Source organism: Leptonotus elevatus, chromosome 1 (genome assembly GCF_054856555.1).
Source record: "Leptonotus elevatus isolate MCC_2025b chromosome 1, RoL_Lele_1.0, whole genome shotgun sequence".
In the NCBI taxonomy this organism is placed as follows: domain Eukaryota; kingdom Metazoa; phylum Chordata; class Actinopteri; order Syngnathiformes; family Syngnathidae; genus Leptonotus; species Leptonotus elevatus.
The window spans coordinates 22,912,870-22,928,278 of record NC_141239.1 but is presented as its reverse complement, the minus strand read 5'-3'; the positions used below and the strand labels follow the sequence as shown (position 1 = coordinate 22,928,278).

The following is a 15,409-nucleotide window of genomic DNA, read 5'->3' as shown; positions in this document are numbered from 1 at the left end:
GAATCGTCCTCCTCTGGCGCCCGAACTGCTTGAGAGTGTTTTAGAGGAGGAGCTGTCAAAGTTGTCGGACAGTCTCTACCGCCAGAGAAAAGCGAAAAGGGAGAAAGAAAAAAGTACGTTTGTATTGGACGTGGGACACACAGCGGAGCTACTTTGTATCGCTTGTGTTCGGAGCATGGAATGGCACCTTCTCGGTAGCGGCGTCAGCGGCGGCGAAAGGACGATGGCTCGCCGCCGACTTCTGGAGTGGCTCACCGTCACCTCGCTGCTCTGCTCCTCTCTTGTGGCCGAAAAGAAAGGTAGGTCTGGAGGGGAGGAGGAGGACGGAAGGACTGGCTGGGAAATGTCAGCCTGAGAAAGTCCACGTTTGTGGCGGTGGGGAAAAGTTTCTCACAGTCTCTCTGCTGAGACGGCGGCTGAGGTTGAGGCTCGGTTCCGGTAAAGCTTGAGTAAGCGTCACTCTTGGCGTCCGGCGTCGGTTGAACATCTGGCCCAAGTAGTCCTAGCAAATTGTTTTTTTGTTGTTGTAATATTCTAACTGCAATGGCGGATTGTGTATTGTTTTGTTTTTAATTGTCTTTGGAATTAGTTGTGTTGCTTGGCCTGATTGCAAATGCAAAAATGCAACACACTCATGCTGTCACGTACAATTAATCCACATTTTAGGATAGAAAAGTAAGATTTATGCATAAGCTGCCCTGCACTCTTAAAAAAGTTGGGTCAAAAGTAACCTAATAATGGATCAAAAATGGACCGATCCACTTTATGGGTCATTTTGACCCAACTTTCTGGGTTGTTTCATACAAAATGACCCACTTTTTGACCCAAGTAAAGGATGTGAGCAATATTTATGAGTTGTTTTACACTAAAAGACCCATTTATTGACTCAAAATTGGGTCAAATGTACCCAAATAGAGGATCGATCCATTTTTGACCCATAGTTGGGTTATCTTTGACCCATCTGTTTTAGAGTGTACCTGTACAATCAACTATGGTCAAATTTAGGAGGTGTCTCATTCAAAATGACATCGCAATTTAGTAGAGTGTAATTTTGAAATTGTAAAGGCTGCAATTTCGAGACGAAAAAACAGACAAAAATGCTTCATTTTAGATGGTCAGTAGGCTTTATTTTTAAATATCTGTAATAGGCTTTACACAATCAGGATTTTTGAACCGATGACTAATTAGCGATTTTAAATAAATAAATAAATTGATCACCGATCCAATCACAAGATGGACCAATCAATACAATATATTAAAACAATTTGCCAATTTACTACTGTACAGTCGACCCACACTATTCGCAGGGGATTGGGACCAGCCTGGCCCGTAAAACATTGTGCAAGTGTACCTAATGATATGTAATAATTTTGTCTGCAATTGTGATTGAACATTTTTTTTTAAAGAAAAGCTCACAAAAATCGTTAGCGCTATTAGGACTGCAATGTTTATTTAGAGTGAGCCAGGATTTACCACAATTGCCCCCGTCCTGTACCAACGTTATGATGACCCTGGCTTGGCTTTGAACTGTGCCTTTTGATACCTTTTTAATGTTTGCCTGGCGTCAAGTTGTGTTTTTATGTACTAAAACTGAGGATGATGCACTAACCACTTACAGTTGGTAAGCTACTAGGGAAGGAAATAGCAATTAATTTATTGGAATTGTTTTTTTTTTGGTAACCACAAGTCCATCAAAGAAGGTTGGTCAATTACTCATCCCCATAGGCTATATACCAGGAAAATGTTATTATTATTATTATATGTGGTAGCAATTGTAATTTGCAATATGTTATTAAACTTGAAAACTCAATATTGGCCAGATCAGCAGAGGTTGCAACATAGAACAAAATTGCTCAGTTTTTTTTGCCTGATGACATTTTGTTTGCCAATCATAATTGTAACGGTGAATGGAGATGGTAAATGCTATTACTACCACCTAGCAGAAGACATGGTTGGCTTGAAGCATATGCTCAAGATGGAGTGTTGCAGGTATGAAATACGGAACAGAAAGTACTTTTGCCAACTTTTTCCAAAAAGCTGATTTTGAAGGAAGTAGGGCTGCAGGTATCAAATATTTTGGTATGTGTATATCATGCTGAAAATTATATCAAACAATCAAATCTTCGTCTAAAAAAAAAAGTAGATATTTTTACTTGGATAGCTTTTGGTCTATGTGATGACGTGACGTCAGAACCACAGTAGCGATTTTGCCGGCTAAAACAGCACATTTAAGTACGGTAAGCCTTGTTTGTTAAAAAGAGATCAGTAGGAACAGCGACTCTGGCAAGCACAGCATAAAAATGTGGGCAGTCATTAAACTGCATTTGAAAAGTAATCCAACTCTCAGCAGCCTTTATGGGGCACTTGCTTACCGGCTAGCTAACACTGGAGGCACAGCTAAACGCTAGCAACAAGCGGCGTGTAATACAATGTCAGGATAACTACGTTGTTGTTGTTGTTGTTTTTTTTAGCGTTCGTTCAATTAGCGATTGAACTATTTCAGGATGACGTCGGTGGCAACAGTTTGTGACGGCAAAATAAATGCCCCAACTACAGTCTGGAAGATGAGACAAGTCAGCAGTTATACTGCGACATGCTGCCGGAAAAACTTCAAAATAAAACTATTACAAGGCATTGATGTCCATCAATTATTTGGTAGGGGTGTGCCAAAAAATCGATTCTCATAAGAATCACGATTCTCATTTAGTACGATTTAAAATCGTTTTTAAATGCCCCCAAATCGATTTTATTTAAATTATTTTATACTGTCTTCCCTTTGTTTGTGTGTGCCTTTATTGGGAGCGCTGTTCATGTTGTACCCGATTTGGCCACTTCGGGGCAGTGTGGTTCCACGCGGTCTGATACACTGTTAAGTTGTAGCCACATTAGAGAGTAGAAGGAAAAAGTCACGATCAAGTTATTCCAATAAAAGTATTTTTTTCAGCGTGGAGCCGTTCTTTTGAGTGATAAAAGTGCCGCGAGTAGAGCACTAATTAGCATTAGCGAGTCAGACTGGAGTAGGTCATTACGATTCTTTCAACAATTATAAATTGAAGCAAAAATTATTGTCAATGAAGTCATTTTGAATCAAAAATCGCTTCTAATGGAAAATCGATTATGAATCGAATCGCACACCCAAAAATCTGAATTGAATCGAATCGTGAGACATTCAAAGATTCCCACCCCTATTATTTGGTACGGAACCCGGGTACTCGAAATACTTGGAGACTCATTTCACGCCTAAAAGGAAGTCATTGTAAGTATTGCAAGTTACATCATTTTATTTTCCGGTTTTATTTGTTTGAATGTGTAGACCTCAAAGCAATGCAAGGTTACATTTACTTGAATACATTTGTAATGTACCTGGGCTTTAACTGATGCAGTTTATACACCCTTTTTGTATTATGTAAGTTGCCTTTGTGTGCTGGTCAATTCACTGTTTTATTGTTTATATGAATGTGAATGTAACCTCAAAGCCCATAATAATGCAAATCGTCTCTTCACTACAACCAGTTTCACTAATCGTGATAATAAAATTGGCCCAAGTTGATCTACTGCAGTGCACTCTATCATCCAGTAGAAAATGTGACTATTTTTTTTTTTTTAACATCATATAGTGTGGAAAATTATTATGTATATTTTTGGTCATATTATTACCTATGTACCTTGTGTTGACCTGTGACTATAACATGACTCTTGAGTGTCAACCAGAAAAATCCACTTCTGTGAATCATTACAGTCACCAGTTGGAATAATATCAGGTCTTTTTTTTCTTTTTTTAAAATAGAGATTTATGTTCATTGTGTGACTCAGCGGCCTCTAAAGGCCAGATGTCAGTAGAGAAAGTGACCAGGAGTGTTACCGTACTTCCTAATGACAAGTTCCTATTAGTATGAATCATCCACTGCTTGTTCTTCCCTCCTTATGTGCACAATGTGCTGCACAAATGCAACGTGCTTGCTAGCCAGTAAGGACAGTGCTCCTAAATATATCCGCACTTCTAAACAAAAAGGGCAGCAGTATTTGAGAGAGACAGAGAAGCACAATCGGGCCTAATTTCCATTTGCAAAGAGACGCTAGTTTCTGCTTGCGGTCAATTTTGAGCACCGAGCAGATGTTTTAATGTGCTTTGTCAAGGTTTCCCCCAAAGGCGTTATTGCTACAAGATGTCAGACTGAAACATTTTTGGCATCCAAATTGCACCTACTGCTGATGTAGAATGAAGACTTTGTGGGAACAGTTCGGGAAAAGGCATTTTTCTTCTTCCCAGGGTGTAAAGCATGCACGGGAAAAGGCTTACTTGCATGAGTTTGGTGTGGAAAACGTCGAGTGCAATGTCCTTGTACCTTCTCAGCTTCTTGTCATGTATGCGTTCCCACTCGTATGAACAGCAGAGCGGGATGTTTAACACCATAGACTCACTGAAAAATTATTTCATGTGAAATCTCAATCAGCAATATTAAGAAAAAAAAGAAGATTAATTTTTAAAATGGTTTACCCCTAGTTGAAATGGCAATTAACTCTTTAATGTCTATACCTGCTCTACTAGAATCAAGCAAACAGTTTAAGAACGGCCTTTTTCTCTCCAAAGCATTGTCCATAAATTTGGTGTGAACTGGAGAACCATATTCTTGAACCCCATCAACCTCTTCTCATGAATGCATGACCATTTATACGAACCGCCATCATTTGCGGTAATAACCGCTGGTTATAACTGCGGCGGTTATTTCCCCAGATGACATGCAAGGGTAGGCAGTCACCACTATAGAAACTCTTCTTTTTTATGGTCTCTCAAAAGTGCAGGCGCGAGGTGAACCTGCTGAGAGAGTCTGACCGAGCGCTTGACGGGATAATCTGTCAAAGATGAAACTAATCTGAGGGCCGTGTTGGTGGCTAAATCCTTAAATCCCTAAAAGTGAGGCTCCCCGGTCAGCTTTAGCACAGGGGAACAAGCTCATTTGAGCGATATGTTTTTTGGATTATTGTATTATTGTAAATGAAAGTGCTGGGCCGGCGATTCTTTTACTCAATTGTAGATGGGAGGTGACGACTAATAGGTGGGAGGCTTCGATTTATCTGCCTTTTGGAATTATAATCAAGAATGGTATCGAGGGCATTTTATGGCTATTTTTTTGTTTTTCATTTTTCTTTGACTTTTTATAGTTACTTTTTGAATGCTTTCTTTTCTGCCTTTTTTTCCTTTTAAATAAATGTTCAGCTTTTTATTTTTTTTGCAATTCCAAAGACATTTTATGGTAATATTCTGCCTTCTTTTGTTTTAGACATTTTATGGTTACTGTTCGAATGTTTTCTTTTCTGCCTTTTTTCTTTTGAATAAAATGTCAGCTTTTTTTTTTTTGCAATTCCAAAGACAGTTTATGGTAATATTCTGCCTTTTTTCTTTTGTTTTGGACATTTTATGGTTACTTTTTGAATATTTTCTTTTCTGCCTTTTTTATTCAATTCTCTGACATTTTTTGACAATTTCATGGACATTTTAAGGCAATTTTTAAAACTTTTTCATCTACCTTTTGTGTCTTTTTTTCCTGACAATTTAAAAACTCTTACCCTGACTTTTTTTTAAAATATTTAATTATTAATTTTTTATTTGATCATTAATTTATTTAAATAATTTTTTATCTGAAATCTAAAAATAAATACGTAAAAAATAATAATCTGAAAAGTCGGAAAAGGGCGTGTCCTCTCCGGGTCGGGGATGAGATCCTGCCCCAAGTGGAGGAGTTCAAGTATCTTGGGGAGCAAGATGGAGCGGGAGATCGACAGGCGGATTGGTGCAACGTCTGCAGTGATGCGGACTCTGTATCGGGCCGTTGTGGTGAAGAAGGAGCTGAGCCAAAAGGCGAAGCTCTCGATTTACCGGTCGATCTACGTTCGTACCCTCACCTATGGTCACAAGCTGTGGGTCGTGACCGAAAGAACAAGATCCTGGATACAAGCGGCCGAAATGAGTTTCCTCTGCAGGGTGTCCTGTCCGGGCTCTCCCTCGTTGAGAGGAGCCAGTTGAGGTGGCTCGGGCATCTGGTTTTGATGCCTCCCTGGAGAGGTGTTCCGGGCATGTCCCACCGGCGAAGGCCCCCGGGGACGACCCAGGACACGCTGGAGAGACTATGTCTCTCGGCTGGCCTGGGAACGCCTTGGGATCCTGCCGGAGGAGCTGGTTGAAGTGGCTGGGGAGAGTGAAGTCTCGACTTCCCTCCTAAAGCTGCAGTCTCCGCGACCCTTCCCCGGATAAGCGGTAGTAAATGGATGGATGGATGGGAAAAAATATTAATTATACTACAACTTTTTTTTTGTGATCCACAGGGAGCCACTGGAGAGGGATTAAAGAGCCGCATGTGGCCTGACCCCTGCTTTAACCACAGACTTATCCTACAGATTTTGTCCCATTTCCCCCATATTCAAACTACTTAATAAGTATAAGTAGTAGTATATTATACAAGACTAGACGGGCTACGTGAAATCGCTAAGAATTGTATTTTTTCGTCCTTGTGTGTGGGCGGAGCATGGCGGCAAAGTCGATGGCGGCAAAGTCGATGGCGGCAAAGTCGATGGCATTTGAAGATAGAAGATGAAAAGGTCAAGTTCAGCGCCATCCCTCTGGATTTTGAGCGCAAATATTTCATGACGGAAGTTCACCCTGCAGCCAGCTCACTTCAGAGACACAAATCTCTTCACGATGAAAAACCAGATCTTTGCTTTTCATTAAAGCAAACTCTCTGGGAAAAGATGGATGTCTGCAGTGAAATAAGGGTTGCGATCCCGTGTAATCGGAGAAGCTGCCGTCTGCTTTGCGCCACTGCCGCTTCTCCTGATGAACTTGCCAGACGCCCATATGCTACAGACCTTGAAAATGTGGCTTTGTGCTTTGGGCCAATGGGAGTTGGATGATCATTTCTCACTGCCAACCCCTCTCAGCTTCAAAAACACTGTAGTGTCAGAAACGTTAAAGAGCCTCTAGTTTAGGCGAAGGATTCCGGTGTCACTCTGGGACAATAGCGCCTCTGTCCTTAGTAGATTTTGGATTTTTTTTATTGTAGCGTATCTGAAACCTGTTTACTGCAGCCAACCTACACATGTACTGTATATCATCAAAAGGAACGTGAAGAAGCGAAACCTTTCATCTCCTTGTGGACAACATTTTTAGAACCATTTTTGAAAATAGCTCAGTGAAAGTGGCTTTTCAAATCAAATGAAATGAAACAGCTGGAACAAAGACTGGGTGAAATGAATAACTCATGTTGTATGGCACACACCTGCCACCATTTAAAGAGCCTCTAGAGGTGTCAAAATGAATCGATTAATCGACAACTAAGCGATTATCAAATTAATCGGCAACTATTTTGTCAAGTGATGTTCACCATGAAATTGTACAAATCTTCTGATTTCAAAATAAATTATTTTGAGTTCTGTTGTCCTTCATGAAAGCAGAAGAGATGTAATGATCTCCAAATATCGAGATATCATATGAACCCCACGATACGATAATTATCACAATATTGTGGGGTGGTGATATAAACAATAAAGCTCACAATACTTTAAACTCACGATATTGTAAAAAAAAACAAAAAACTAATTGACATACATAAAATACTTTATTTACCCCAAATAAAGTTCACATATTCTAGACAGTTTTTTCCTTTCTAGCAGAAGCCCGACGGGGTTTTGCTAGCGCTGACAGTTTTTTTTGGAAAAGTATATAATTTTTAAGGCCCTAGTTGCAGCCTAAGAAGAACAGCCCAAAAAACACGATGCTGCCACCATCAATGTTGTGTGCAGTTCTTGGTAATGTCATAGTTGTGTCATATTTTCTGACTGTCATGACTGTGTTTCGTGGTAGATTTACTGTAATGCCCTGGAAATTATTTGTACCTTTCTCCTGACTGATATTGTTAAATAAGATCTGGATGTGTAGACTTGTGTGTGCCTCATATTTCAGGGAACCGTTTATTTGGCTTGATCAATTGGGCCACTTAGGGCTATTTTGGGGACAGCCACTATTTGCGGAAATCCAGTTAGTAGATAGCGATGTGTCATTTGCATAGATAAAGCACTTCCACTCTGTTACAGTTGTGCATATCTGCTTGCCGTGCAGTGCAAACACATCACAAAAACACAGACACTCTTTAGTTTGTGTATACATGGAATAAGTCGTGGTTACTCATTGAACAGATTGGTTGTCCGTTGTTTGTACAGAGTAGTAACAAAGCTACCATTTTATGGCCTTTGCATGATTCCCAGCATTGGTCCCAGTGGAAAGAAAGGGATTCAAAGTGGGGAAAAAAGCTGGCTATCTTCCGATCGCATCAGGTGTTGTGTGGCACTGAAGAAAAGCAGACTACTGTTGTTTCCCTCTCACAATACATCCTTAGGCTTGGTTCGAATTGAGTTACATTGAATTGTTTCTTTGGATTTGAAGGGGTTTGACCTAAACTTTAGGGTGTTGTTCTATGATGCCGACTCAGAAAGTGTAAAATTGCTAGGTGGGCTCGCTCAACATCAAACTGAAGCTCAACCCTTAAAGTTGAGGCAAGAATTGGAAGTCCACAATGGCTATTTGTGGTCCACTGTTTGTGTGACCATTTCCTCATGCGGGCAATATGTGGTCGTATCTCTTCTCTACTGCTTCTGGCCCTGACGAGGAATCTCCTGCAGCGAAAAGAACAATGGCTCACCAAACATCTCCAAAGCTTTTTCTAGCCAGAGTAACTGATCTCTGAAACATCTCACTTCTTCCTGTGTGGCCCACAGGCTTGTAAACGCAACGGTCTGACTCACACTTTGTATTGTTGACTTATCCAAAAGTGTCCACATGAATTCCCACATTTATCAACTGTGTGCCTGGATGGAAATCACAATTTGAATCTTCATCCTGAGGGCGTTTCAAACACCTTGGCTCTGCTCTATACTGACTTTACTTCTTGCAGTTTCTTTGTGTTATTATCAAAGTTCGTATTACTTGAGTCCAGTATCATTTGAACAAAACCTTTGCAGGCTTTCCCTCAGTGTTTTATTAGCCTGGCGGCCATCTAGGCTTTCCTTCCACCAGGCTAATTACTCGCTAGCTTGTGCCGTTCACCATCTCCCGGACTCTCGCTAGCTCGTGCCGTGTCCACTCACCGTCTCTCGCTAGCTCATGCAGCTCGCAGTCTCTGGCTTGCTCCAGCTGCTCGCCGTTTCTCGCTAACTCGTGCCGCTTGCTGTCTCTTGCTAGTTTGTATCGCTCGCCATCTCTCGCTAGCTCGTGCCGCTCCTCGTCTCTCTATCATTTTAACGAAACCTTTGCAGGCTTTCCCCCAGTGTTTTATTAGCCCGGCGGCCCGCTAGGCTTTCTTTGCCCCTCCACCAGGCTAATCGCTAGCTTGTGCCGTTTACCATCTCCCGCTAGGTCGTGCCGCTCGGCGTCTCTCTCACTTTAAATGACATTTTTACACCGTCTTGTATGTAAATATTGACAGATTCCGCCTGACTTGACTTGACTTGACTCGACATGGCAGGCAGTATTTCATCACGGTCAGGGCATATGTGCTAACATAAAAGTGTCGTCTCAAATATTTAATTATGCTTTGCCTGATTGGGCCTGTCTTGGTTTAAACTGCCTTTGAAAAACGGTCCCGTCCCACCGCCCTCCCCAACACAACTTGTTTTGTGCTTGCATTACATTGTACATTACACGGGTGTGTTGGGATATCAGTCAAGAAGTACTTGTTTTCAGTTCTCTTGAAATTATAGGCAAGTCCAACTGATCCTATGGCTACATATTTTCTGGACTTGCCATTTGCCCAGCAGTAGTGAGCTGGATGGCGGTGTGTAAAATCTTCTGCAATTCTTGACCCTTGAGGTATTTTCACAAAATAATGTCACAAACATGTTATTAACTCTTTGACTGCCATAAACGTTATATAACGTTTAGTAAAAACCTACGGAGGGGCGCCGAGGACGTTAAAAGACGTTCACTATGTTGTTGTTTTTTTGGGGGGGAAACGGGTGGAGGAAAGCCTTGGGCAGCTGTGCTGAAAGTATCAAGCAGATCTAGTTAGTATAATGACTCGTTTTGGCCCCTAGATGGCAGCGATGACTCTCTTTGGACAAGATTGGGTGGGCGTCAGTAGAAGACGTGAGGCGGAGCTAGAGTGTTGAGGTGACAATGGCTGATGAAGCAACAATGGCGACCGGTTGCAAGCAGCTCACGCTTGAGCATTTTTTTCAAAGACGGAAAGCATCGATCAATACTAAAAAGCGCATTGATGTCGACGATGATGATGATGGTGACTCCAAGCTTGACGCCAAAGTTGGAAGCCTTGACGCGACCGCTATGATCACGTAGTAAGCCTCACCGGCTAGCGACGCTAACGCCGGAAAACGCGCAGCACAACCGACCGGGTACTTCTGCACAAGCGGACATTCGATCGGACGATGGAGAGTAGTCGAAAAGCATCGACCAATGCACATTGATGATGATGATGATGGTATGTCCCGAGGTTGACGCCACAGTTGGAAGCATTGACGTGGCCGTTATTCTCTCGTCATAAAGCCTCACCGGCTAGCGCTGCTAACGCCGGAAAACGCGGAGCTGCACAAGCGGACATTCGATCGGGCGATGGATGCATATTCATCGGAGGAGCGGGTACAGTCTGATCACGGAGAAGACACTGGTTCTGGACTACGATGCCACCATGAATGGAGTGGATAAGATGGATCAGAACATCTCTTACCACCCGGTATAGGAACCGAAGGACATGAGGAAGCCAGACGTAACACCATCGTAACGTAACCGTAGCATGATCCTGATAGTAGACTTGATGGCAACACATACTGCAGTATATACTTCTATTCCCCGGAAAAAACGGCCGGCAAGAAAGTGTAGCTTCTGCACGCGAAGAGGCAATCGCAGTGAAACTAATCTGTTGTGCAAATCCTGTTGCGTCTCTTTGCACGCAGGGGAGTGTTACACAAAAAGAAAAACTGTCGTTGAAACATCCACATAATTGTAAATAGTACCACAGTTGCACACATTTGTAAATAGTTTGCCAAATTGTTGTCAAATTGTTACACTGTCGAAAGTAAATAAACGTATTTTGCTATCAAAAAACACTTTTTCATTCTTGGTGGTAGTGTTTTATAGAAGTAAAGCACTATTTAGGTGTTTGTGGCATCATTCATGGACAAAAAGAAGTGTAAAATTCACTAGAGTGCATGAAATAATATCGTTTCACTAAAAGCTTGATTTCTCCGTATTTTGGTCCAAAACAAGCGCATTTGGATGAAACTAACCATTTTCTATTGTTGATTACTAAAGAACGGAATAAGGTAGAAACAAACTTTCATTTGGTAGTATGTGTGTTTCCATAGTCCAAACAGAAAATTTTCTGTGGACCTTGAAAGATCAGTCAAAATGCTTAAATCTGCTGGCACTCACAGCATCCCTTTTCTGAAAACGTCTGGCAGTCAAAGAGTTAAGACACCAGGGAAATGTTTTAAATTGAGAAGCAAATGCATAATATGTCGCATTCAAGGATGTATATTCACAGAGTTTCTAATTAGTGAAATAAAAGTACAGACGTGTGCTGCTGTTTCTCATTTCCTCGACCTCCTGTCACTTCTTTTGAGAAGGTTTGGCATTGAGAATACGCAGAATCAAAGGGTTGATTCTCAACTTACGCTTTTGTTTTTGTTTGGGTTGGCTTCCATACTGGACTTTTGATAATGAGGTGTTGTCAGTAGGCAAAAATGTCCTCCAGTATGCAGACGAAATGCGTCCCTGCAGAGTGCCCCCCGCCCCAGAGACACAGACAAAAGGTTTATTCAGGGCTTTGTTGCTTTTTTTGACACTACTTATCTGTCTTCTGCGTGACCTTAACTTGCCATGTAGACATGACTTTACAACCCTGTGTCAACACTGAAGGGAAAGGCGTCTCAGTTGAGTCAATGGCTTTCATGCTGCCAAAGGCCTTTGTGAATAGTCACTTAAGTCATTTTAAGCAATGAGAATGGAGATACAGGGTAGATCTTGGATTGGATCTTTTACTTTTTTTGGTGACTTATTCCAACTGTTCCAAAATGGTTTAAATAAAATGTAACGTTATGGTACACGTGATCAAAGTTAAGATGCTTTACAATTTTTTTTTACTTGACTTGACATTTAAGAATGTTAAATGTTGTCCTCAATCAGGTGCTTTATTATTGTTTTGAAGTCTTACTATTAACGGTGGTAAATTTGCTATTTGACATTTGTATGGCAGTTCAGATTTAAATCATTGTCTCTTGTAAAGTTAATGAAGGTTAAAAAAGCGTGACAGTTTGGCCCTGGAACATGTTATTTCCATTCATCCCAAAGGGGAAACTAACAACTCGGTGGTTGACCAGCATCCAGCAGTGCAGTTTACATGCATTAGCAGGTGCCGTAGATGGGATCGCTGTCCAGTTCTGGCGTATAGAAAGACTCAGCCAGGTGGTGAAAGCCTTGTTAACATGATAGCATCATGCTGTTGTGGCGAGTGACTTCATGCTTTTTATTGCACCACATGCCAAAATGTGGTCTTTGGAGTTGCGGTTTGATGTCTGTGAATGCCATCCAGCCCATTCTTGCTGAGGCAAAAGGAGCTGTATAATCTTTCCAGCAGGTTCTGGTCGGAGACCCAAGGGTGCTGAGGTCATTGCCACATTGATAAGGGGGCCATAAACTTTATGATAAAATGTGGGATGTGGTCAGCAATAATAATCAGGTTATCTGTGGTGGTTAGATTATGGTTAGTTGATCTTAAAAACAAAGCCAGTCATCACAGCAAGACAATAACTCCCTGTGTTCTTGTAAGGGCTTTGGAAAATACTTAATTGGGGTGCTCTGTGTACGCCTAAAGCTTTGTCTCCGACCTGATACAAAAATACACCAACAAATTATCTTGTCATGCACTTGTAAAGTATAATTTCTTTAGCTGTGAATTACAATGATAGGGGCTGCTGGCGGTATAATTTGACTGGGTGTTGCGGGGGAAGAAAACAAGATGTCATCCCGTCTCTCGCGGTGGTTCCGGCACATTACGAGCTCGACATCACCTCCTGGGTGTTTCATCAGGACTGTAAAATGTTTTTTCATTCCTGCTATTGTGCTATTTTAAGACGAGCTGATGGAAAATGTCACTTAATGTTCGTCGAGATTCATAAACTCGCACAGTGTTAAAATTTATTGTGATCTAAAGACACAATGTTGTAGCTTTCTAATTGCCTTGTAGGGTAAAACAGCAATGCTTCATTGCACTCAAAATTAATTTCCTGGTGGTGCAACATCTCTGTTGCCACATGCTTTCGTGATTAAATCCAAGGACCTGGGGGGGGGGGGGGGCTTGCAGTGTTTCGCTCCATTAAAATAGGTTGAGCTAACTCACATGACATAATATGCACATGGGCTCCATTTGTCTTACAGCTGCTTGACTCTTAACAAACTCTGACGAATTAGCAATGTCGCTACTCTGCGTCCTTTAATGTCCACAACAAACCACTTTCCGTTAAACGCTTTGTGGTCAGGGAAAGACTGCTCCCCGCGGTGCAAATACCCTGAAGTGCATAACTGGAGCGGTGCCAGGCGGGAAGGATTAGGCCTCTTGACCTGGAGTATATCCACTCCATCAACAAGCCCCCAGTGAGCTGATTAGATGTTTAAAAAAAAAATCTATCAATCCCCTTGTGAGGTGATGAGCTTAAGCTCGGTAACCGGGCTGCCAGACAATTTCTACGAGATCAAAGAAAGTAATTGGGTTATTGGGGCAGTATACATGACGACAATCCACTAAATTAGAGTTTATTTATCTATCTTTTGATACGATTTTTGCACGATTTGGCAGATGCTAACTGTATGGTTTTTTTTTATGGGCATGATGACACCGAAGATTGCACTCAGTTAAGTCAGTCAGCAACTCAATTGTTTGAGCCGCGTGCATGTCAGTTACACAGTTGTCATAGCGATTCATAGTTATACGATAAACCAATTAAAGAATTTAACTGTTAAATCGCTAGCAGGAGTGTTTTCACCTTACCGGAAGTAGATCTAAGAATCATGGGAAATGCAGTCTTACTAGCCTAAAGCGGTGGTTGCCAGTCAGACCTGACACAAGCTGAGCTTTTTTGGCGGCATATTTCCAATGTTACAATGCACAGCCAGCTTCCAATAGCTGCCGGGACCGAGCGAAAAAGGTTGGATAATGGTCAAGTGCGATGACTTATTTTCGGCTGTTAAACTGCCAACCAAGGTAGCATTAGCATTTGCTTAAGTAATAACAAAACTAGATTGACTAGCGATTCAATTTGTTTAAAAAAGTTTCTGGTGAGAATTTATTGTAGTCTGCATTTGATTTTCAGTGAAATTGTAGTGTGCCAGTTTTTAATTTTGAAAATCTGGTCACCCTAGTGGCTACGTAACATTTTGTTTGCTTACCTATGAGGGCTTAGGTAGTTGATGGGTCACCGGAGAAAGCAAACAGGGTGGCGCCAATGTAACCATGAACAGGATGCCAACCACAGAAGTTAAACAACCATCACCAAAATACCTTTGTAGAGAAACAGTAATATTGTGGATGTTAAACAGTAAAGCAAGGTTGAGGCTAAAACCAGCAACTGCAACGTTATCTATAGTGGATTGGGTGTTTTGCTTAGTGTGGTTATGCTGTCAAGGCTAATCTGTTCTATAAGTGCATTGTTGTTTTACCCTATGAAGGACACCTAGTGTGTCCTAGTCGACATGTGGCTGTTAAAGACACATTTTATCTGAGAGAAGGCTAAGGGCAGCAAGAAAACAGACTATTGCAACAAAATACAGTGCTGTCTGTGGCATATGATGAACTGAGCTACGGTAAGTCAAAGCAGCAGGGTAAGCTAATGATAGCATGTGTAGCTAGCAGAAGTTTAGTCTCACGAGGTACTAGAAATAGTATCTTGTAGTATCTGCTTAAGTAAAAAAAAAAGAAAAGGCAATAAATCTCTGTTGAGAAGTGTTGTGCGGACAGTGTGATATTATTATTTATTGGCTTAATACAGACCAAAAGAAAAGACAGTGAATACAACATTAAATAGGTTTTAATGTTCGTAATGGGTGTTTTCATGCTTATCCACTTTAACTCAGGACGCTTGTGCCAACATCATCGATAAGGGAAAAACAAACATCTTGTCTGGCATGTCTGGCAGTAGAGTAAATGTCCCTCTGTGTGTTCCTGCGTGAGTGGGCGGCCTTGAAACAACCACCCTTCTCAGTCATCTTAAACGATCTCCCGTGTTGTTTTGGTGGGTTTTGTCAAGCGTGATGTGCTTTTGTTTTGGCGCGTCGGGGGAGGCTAACACCCACGCCTCTCATAACAATTGGTGAAAGAAGCTGAGGCATGCATTGCCTGCAGTATGTTGG

General features: G+C 41.5%; 1 protein-coding gene across 2 annotated transcripts in view; it reads left to right on the top strand.

Annotated features, from left to right (window-relative positions):
• egfra (epidermal growth factor receptor a (erythroblastic leukemia viral (v-erb-b) oncogene homolog, avian)) overlaps nt 1-15,409 on the top strand; it is a 58,102-nt gene continuing 42,693 nt past the window's right edge. For both annotated transcript variants that reach the window (XM_086085216.1, XM_086085205.1), the window contains exon 1: nt 1-299. In XM_086085216.1, coding sequence (XP_085941342.1) covers nt 176-299 — 124 coding nt within the window. In that variant the 5' untranslated portion in view covers nt 1-175. The remainder of the gene's footprint in view (nt 300-15,409) is intronic.